Source organism: Poecilia formosa, unplaced genomic scaffold (assembly GCF_000485575.1).
Source record: "Poecilia formosa unplaced genomic scaffold, Poecilia_formosa-5.1.2 Scaffold441, whole genome shotgun sequence".
In the NCBI taxonomy this organism is placed as follows: domain Eukaryota; kingdom Metazoa; phylum Chordata; class Actinopteri; order Cyprinodontiformes; family Poeciliidae; genus Poecilia; species Poecilia formosa.
In genome coordinates, this window is record NW_006800380.1 from 455,113 (window position 1) to 463,164 (window position 8,052).

General features: G+C 38.9%; 1 protein-coding gene across 2 annotated transcripts in view; it reads right to left on the minus strand.

Annotated features, from left to right (window-relative positions):
* Positions 1–8,052, minus strand: part of zfr (zinc finger RNA binding protein) — a 97,775-nt gene that overhangs the window by 58,313 nt on the left and 31,410 nt on the right. For both annotated transcript variants that reach the window (XM_007577440.2, XM_007577442.2), the window contains exons 12-14: positions 4,929–5,094; positions 3,187–3,389; positions 2,826–2,976 (exon numbers count right to left, since the gene is read on the minus strand). In XM_007577440.2, coding sequence (XP_007577502.1) covers positions 2,826–2,976; positions 3,187–3,389; positions 4,929–5,094 — 520 coding nt within the window. The remainder of the gene's footprint in view (positions 1–2,825; positions 2,977–3,186; positions 3,390–4,928; positions 5,095–8,052) is intronic.

Genomic DNA, 8,052 nt, shown 5'->3' on the forward strand with positions numbered 1-8,052 from the left:
AAATATACTGTGAAATTATCTCAGTAAATATGGCATTTGAAGTGTTAGTCTTAAATTAAGTTAAGCTAGTGTGAATACAAACCAGGTTACGCTTTGTTTGCTCTATAGGAGGCAGTCAGTGTGAGTGCCAAAATGTTCGGTGCTCTTGGGCATTTCACTGGATGATTTTACATTTGTTTACCTTAGCTGTGGAGTGTTACAGCTGCTGTAATTTCTGAACGTTCAATAAACGACAAAATTGGACTAATTCATTTGTTTGAGAGTATACGTCACAATAAACATCAAACAGGACAAATATATAAGTATCAAACAAATTGCTCCTACCGTGATAATTATATTAAATTGTTCTCTAATATAAAAAATAAAACTAGTTTGGGGGTCTCTCGCATCTTGCTTTGAGCACAGAGTCTGAAAGGCTATTCCTCTATCAGACATGCTATTAATTTTGTCGCTTATTTAGTGGTAATATTGATTTCGATGAGACTCTCTCCAAAATGACAATCTTTTTCAACCTGCATAGCTCTGCTGACATTCACAAATAACAATGAAATAAAATCCATTCCAACATCTGGTTTGAGGTGATTCCTCTGGAACCTGTTTGAGAAAAAGTATCCCAACTTCTTTTATCTGTTAAGGTAAAAGATGTGCTTTTATCTTAACAGTGCTCTTTGGTTGCTCTTCACAGTTTGAAATTTCTCATATTGAAGTCATCAAACCAAAGTTCAGATCTACCATAACTGATTGATACCTGCTGGCCTTAGGTTTCCGACCAGCTTCTGACAGAGAAACCAGCAACTTCCTCCCAGCAACAGAATCTTACTGAGGAAGAAACTGTATTAGGTTTTCCATTATTTTAATAGGTCTGCTATTCCTGATAGATATTTGCATATAAAATAAGTCAACAGAGTTTCATTTACAATTTTTATATCTTCGTGTCATGAGGTAGAGCTCAGCTGGCTGGTGAGAGAAAAAGTAGATCTTGGTCTCAAAAAGTTTGGGCACCCCTGTTCTAAATTTAGCCTCCCACCCAATATAAACTAGGGCTGAAACGATTCCTCGAATGATTCGAGTACCTCGATTACTAAAATTCCTCGAGGAAAATTTATCTGCCTCGAAGCTTCATTAATTTATGTTTTTTTATTTAGCGCACCTTGTTCCGGCCAGGATATTATTTGCTGCGCAGCGCTCTCACTTCCGCCTACGAGTTGTTGACGAAAGCTAAGTGTTAGCAGCATACAATCCAATTTTCCAGTTTGGCCGCGGGGATTTTATTGATTGATGATAATGCCCGGATTTTCATCGTTTTTGGGGGACCAGTAAGGACCCTTGAAATGACTAGAACGATGCCTGGAGTACGGCAGCTTTTCTCCTCCGGGAGCTGCTAGTTCAGAGAGAACCGCTGGAAGAGCACTGCAGGAGTATTTATACAGGTAAGCAGATAGACTGAACACGGCGGGGGGCTGAGTAGTTGATGCTTATAGTGTAGTGTAGCTTTACGGACGAACTGCACAATAAATTTCATATCATCCCTGTCGCAACAAACGGATGGCGTAGCGCATCGTGATGATACATAGCTGGTTGATGAGTTTGAGTGAACGAAGGTGTCAAATCCTGTTAACAAGGACACAAAAGCTATAAATAGCTGGGCAAGGCATACCTGTCAAGTCTCCTGGCTAATTGTTGCTTATTTATTTACGTTTTTTTCTTAAACGTAAAAAAACGTTTAAAAAACGTTTTTATATCCCCCTTTCCTGCTGTGCTCCCGTATTAGCATTTTCCCATAAATATTCCGTATTCCCCTCCCGGGTCTTTCGTTCATGCAGTTTTTATTGCTCCGGACTTGCGTTCATCTGTCTCCCACCACTCCAAGCCCCCCAACTCCAGGTGACATTTCCTGTATTCTCAAACCCAAAGCTTGACAGGTATGTATGGGGTATGGTGAGAGTTTATTTATTAAACTGATTGGAGAGGAACACATAAACTAAAAGCTGGAGCATAGAAATTTTTTATAAGCGTATTTGTGAGCCTGCCTCCTTATTGCTCCCAAACTCTGGAACTCACTCCCACCTGATCTCTGTAACACAGACTCTTTACCACACTCAAATCCATACTCAGAACTTAAGTAGCCTACTCCCTTTGATTCCAATTGCAATGTCTTTTTAAATCTTATTTTGTACTTTATTTTACCATGCATTTCAATTTTGTGTCTCTTATGTTAATTGTGTAAGGTGACCTTGAGTGTCGAGAAAAGGACCTACAAATAAAATGTATTATTTCTATGAGATTCAGCAGTAACACTTTATTTGAAGGGGGGTGAATAAGACTGACATGACACTGTCATAAACATGACATGAATATGAATAAGCCTTCATGAATAGTTATGACTGTTGTCATAAAACGTCATTCGGTAAATTATGACACTTTTAATACAAAGTTGACATTATTCAAAATGTCTTTGTTATGACAACTTGACATTAACCAAAAAATCATTACTGATATAAATTTGTTATAAAAGTATTACTGATTGCACTTTAAAAATTAGGTAACTTTATGTTATTAAAGGTAAAGTTTAAACAGTAATGATTTCTTGGTTAATGTCAAGTTGTCATAACAAAGACATTTTGAATAATGTCAACTTTGTATTAAAAATTTACCGAATGACGCTTTATGGCAACAGTCATAAATATTCATTAAGACTTATTCATGTTCATGACAGGTGTTATGTCATGTTTATGAAAGTGTCATGACAGTCTTATTCACCCCCCTTCAAATAAAGTGTTACCGATTCAGCATATTCATTTGGGAGACATGTATGTAAACAGTACTGTTAGCTGTTTGGGGAGGTGCTCCACAATGCAGGCCAGCAGACTTTCTGTGGGCTTGTCAGAGCAGAGCAGCACTAGGTTGACGTTCTTGTCTCCACGGAGCAGCAGGCCTTTAGCTAGGACACCGACCCTCATGACACCCTTCAGCACTCTGGAGAGTTGGGAAAGAAATATGGGCAATGGAAATGTGCACAAAAAACAAGTAGCTCTTAAATGTTACACTAGCATTTGTTTAAGAGTAACACTGAAAGTGTGGAGTAAAAACTCATCTCCAGTTTTAGACAATGACAGAGTCGAACCAGAGATCTGGTCTTAACAGGCTGGCAAAGAACAACACTTGTGTCGAAGACAAATGCCGCACCTGTCTTTGGCTGGTTCCTTCTTCTCTTTATCGTCCTCTTTGTCGTGTTCCTGATCTGAGATTATGTCAGAGACAAGTTTTAGAGCTCGCTCTGTAATTGACACAATCTTCTGAATGGACTGGAGCTCATCTTCAGATGGGTAAATGGCTGCATGCTTGGTCATGATGTAGCGGTCATCAGAAGAATCTGGACGACGGGGCGGCTGAAAGGGATACAGATTTTAAAGTAGATTCGGTTATTTAAATTGCAAAAAAAAAAAAAAATAGCTACACAAAATAAATGTTTATTCTCATACATTTAAGTGCAATAATGTAGGGCTGAAACAATTAATTGCTTTTGGATTTTCCTGGAATGATTGAGTACACCCTTGATTCAGCCATGTTGGAGAAACATATTTCTCCAACATTCAGCAAAAAGACACATTCATACTCAGCGAAAATATTCCGTCACTGAATTGCACACAAGCCTAGACTTTGACTAGACCACTCTAAAACACCATTTAGCCCCTTTTGAACTGAAGAGCCTGGCCTGGCTTCGAACCCAAAACCGGCGTTAGCACTTCCAGCCCAGTCCTGCTCCGATCCCTTGAGTCCCGAGAGCTGTGGTTCCAATCGGGCTGGCCACACAGGGCTGGTTTGGAGTCAGCTATTGATTGGTGCATTGCCTGGAGGTGAGGGGGGACAGAGAGGAGCCATCTTCCAGATCTCTGGGTCAGAGGAATGGCAGACTCTCAACGTTTGTCTCATCATATTCCATTTTTACCCATAAGTTTTGAAATGATAATAGCAACATATTTGCTTTTCTCCATTTTGTTCAAATATTATAACAAGCTGAAAGAGAATCCACTTTGTGTAATCACACAACAAGCAGAGAAATACATGAAACATTGTCTCTGCAATGGAAAGAAAAAGAAACAACATACACCAACTGTAGTACCAATAACTGAATACAAACAATAAAATTAAATGATTGTACTAAAATTGTGAGCTGAATCTGCAGTGGCCTGAACATACATAATCCCACAACTTCCTGGTCTGCAAGACTTGTGCGTAATCAAATATTTCAGGGTTTTAATGCTGATCTGAAGGATGAATTTGTATTCTGTCCAAATACGAGTCTTATACTCAATTGAGTTTTGTCTTAATGATTTTGTTAAGAGCAAAGCTTGTCCTCAGATTCCTTGCTTTACAAGCGCTTACAGAAGGAACTGAACAACAAGAAACCAAAGTGTTCCACAGTCCAGGTCAATTCATGCAAAAACACCTTTTGAGTCATTCTCAGGTAATCGTATTGCTGTATTTTGGATCTGCAGCAGAATCAAAGACCAGCTCTGTACAAGAGCCGTCTTGGAGTGATTTCCATTGTCATGGGAAGGATGTGCGTTTTCTCCGCATGTGGATTATGACTTCACTTTGGTTTGCTGATCTCCCAAAATGTTACAAATCGTTTTGTAACCCTGCTCCTGTACCCTGTAATAATTTGACAGTCAACAGCTTGACTGTCAAATTATTATTATAATTATTTTTTTTTTTTACAATTTTCCATATGTGTCGCTATTCGTAATCTTTCAGCCGAGAGCTTATGTAGCAAATAGATGAAATTTGAAAAATTCTTTATTTTAATAAATTCATTTATGTGATTTCACTTTGCTCTGATGGTTCAACTGGACAGTAAAGCAAATGCTGCATTGTGGTTTAACTTGAGTGTAAAATACAAAGCAGAATAATTTATGGAGACCCACCATGGGACCCTGTGGCTGCAGACCTGGTAGACCTGGTCGGACTCCTAGAAGGCCAGGAGGGCCTGGGGGCCCCTGTATGTACCCCCCATCAGGCATTCGACGCCGATCGTCCCAGTGATGCTGCTCCTCCTCCATACGTCTCCAGTACATGTCTTCTTCATACCGCCTGTAAATGACAAAATGTTGTTTGTATTCTTTTCACTGCATTTACATTCATTCAGACAAACACCATTAGGCTTTATAAAAGAGCCTCCCTGATCCCCCACAAAAAGTCTTTATCTGCCCAACATAGACCTCAAGTGTGCTGGTGTAACCCAGGATATGAGGCTAAATGGAAGGACATTAAGCTTTTCTTGTTGGACTTCTCTATACAGTCTGTTCTGGGCTGCCCCGGGCATACCACTTACAAACTCTGTGTTTAAGTTTCTCTTTAAAAAAGTGGGTAAAGGTCATTAAAAAGTTTAATCACCACAAACAGATAGAAGTATATGTTTGTGGAGATTAAAATCCACCCGTGTTTCCTTCCAGCATCGATGGACCACAAATATAGAAGATGAGTAAAACAGGGAATCACTGCATTCTGTCATACAACTAAGAATGGGACTTATTAAAGTTTGAGGACATGAGCCAGACTTATGATACGTCTACAGAAAGAGAGACACTTTGGCTATAAAACAATCCCATTTTTTCCCAAAGACTAATTTTTGTGAATCTGTTACTCTGACTGACATGCACCTAAACAGTCTGTTGCTTGTCCTAGCAAGCAATAGACACACACATTACATACACACACACACACATCAAAAATCAAATCCAATTTGGTAACACTTTATTTGAAGGGGTGTGCATAAGACTGATGATTTTGTAAATTATGATAATTTAATGCAAAGTTGGCATCTTTAATGGACTTTCAACGCAACCTTTAGAGCAACTTTGCATTAAAAGTGTCATTATTTACCGAAAGACACTTCATGACAACTGTCAAACATTCATAAAGACTTCTTCATGTTCATGACATGTGCTATGTCATGTTTATGACAGTGTCATGTCAGTCTTATGCACACCCATTCAAATAAAGTGTTACCTCAAATTTTATTTGTATAGCACATTTCAGCAGCAAGGCATTTCAAAGTGCTTTACATCATAACACAAAAACACAGTCATGCAATTTAGACTCAATCAAAACATTACATTAAGTCAAGTGCCATCATTAAATTGATTACGTTTCAAATAGAACTCTAAACGGTTGGGTTTTTAGTTGAGATTTAAAGGAAGTCGGTGTTTGAGCTGTTTTACAGTTTTCTGGAAGTTTGTTCCACATTTGTGGTGCATAGAAGCTGAATGCTGCTTCTCCTTGTTTGGTTCTGGTTCTGGGGATGTAGAGCAGATCAGGACCAAAAGACCTGGAAGGTTGGTACAACAGCAGCAGATCTTTAATGTATTGTGGTGCCAAGTTGTTCAGCGATTTATAAACAAACAGTATTTTAAAGTCTATTCTACAAGGAGCCAGTGTAGGGACTTTAAAACTGGTGTTATGTGCTCTAACTTCCTGGTTTTAGTAAGAACGCAAGCAGCAGCGTTCTTTATCAGCTGCAGCTGTTTTTGTTTTTTTTTTGTTTTTTTTAGGTAGACCTGTGAAGATGCTGCTGCAGTAATCAATGCGACTAAAGATAAACACATGGATGAGTTTCTCTAGATCTCGCTGAAACATTAGTCCTCTAATCCTGGAGATGTTCTTCAGGTGATAGGTCAACTTCGTAACCGTCTTAATGTGGCTCTGGTCTTCAGGTCAGAGTCTATCACTCTCTCAGGTTTTGGGCCTGATCGCTAGGCTTTAGTTGTAAGAACTGAAGCTGTGCTTTGACTCTAGATCGCTCCTCTTTAGGTTCAAAAATAATTCCAGCTTTGTTTCTGTTCAGCTGGAGAAAGTTTTGGCACATCCACACATTTATCTGTTCTAAGCATCTGTTCAGTGATTGCATGGGTTCAGAGTCACCACCTGGTGACATCGTGATGTAAAGCTGTGTATCATCCACATAGTTATGATAGCTAATCTTACTTCTTGTTCTAATCTGAGCCAGTGAGAGCATATAAATATTGAATAAGAGGGGTCCTAGGATTGAACCATGGGGTAGACCACATGTGACCTCTGATCTCTTTGATGAGAAGTTTCCAATTGAAACAAAGAAATCCCTGTTCTTTATGTAAAATTCAAACTAGTTGAGCACTGGACCAGAGAGTCCAACCCAACTCTCCAGTCGATTCAGTAAAATATCATGATCAACAGTGTCAAAAGCTGCACTGAGGTCCAACAGAACCAGCACTGTGGTTCTGCCACAGTGTGTATTTATAAGGATTATCATTGAACACTTTGACTAGGCCAGTCTCTGTGCTGTGGTGAGCACAAAAACCAGACTGGAAGGAGCCAAAGCGGTTGGTTATCATTAGAAAGTCATTTAATTGTTTGAACAGCTTTTTCAATAACTTTGCTGATGAATGGGAGGTCGGAGGTCGGCCTGCAATTCTGCAGTACTGATTTGTCCAGATTCTTTTTTTATCAATGGTTTGATAACTGCTATTTTCAAAGCCTGGGGGAAAACACCTGATGAGAGCGATGAGTTTACTATTTGGATGAAATCATTAATGACAGGCAGGACTTTCTTAAAGAAATGTGTGGGTAGGACATCCAGACAGCAGGAACTTGAGCTTAATTGACTTATAATTTCTTCTAGGGTTTTATAATTAAGTAGTTGAAATTGGGTCATTTTTCCTGTATTTGTTTTGTTTGGCCACAGCATAGGTACCGGCTTTAGAGTGAATGTGCAGATTAATCCTTTGATTTTTTTAAATATTCTCTGGAAAAAAGCTGGAAAACTTGTTGCAGGCTACATTGGATTGAAATTCAGGTGGTAACGTCATAGGAGGGTTTGTGAGTCTGTCAACTGTTGCAAATAAAGCTCGATCTTTGTTAATGTTTTTGTTTATGACATCTGCAAAGAAAGCCTCCCTTGCATGTTTTATTGTTGAGTGATAGTAACGTAGTCTTTCTTTATAGATATAAAAAACGTGAAGTTTTTGTTTGGCCCTACGGCAGACATGTTGTGTTAGACCAAAATTCTCAAAT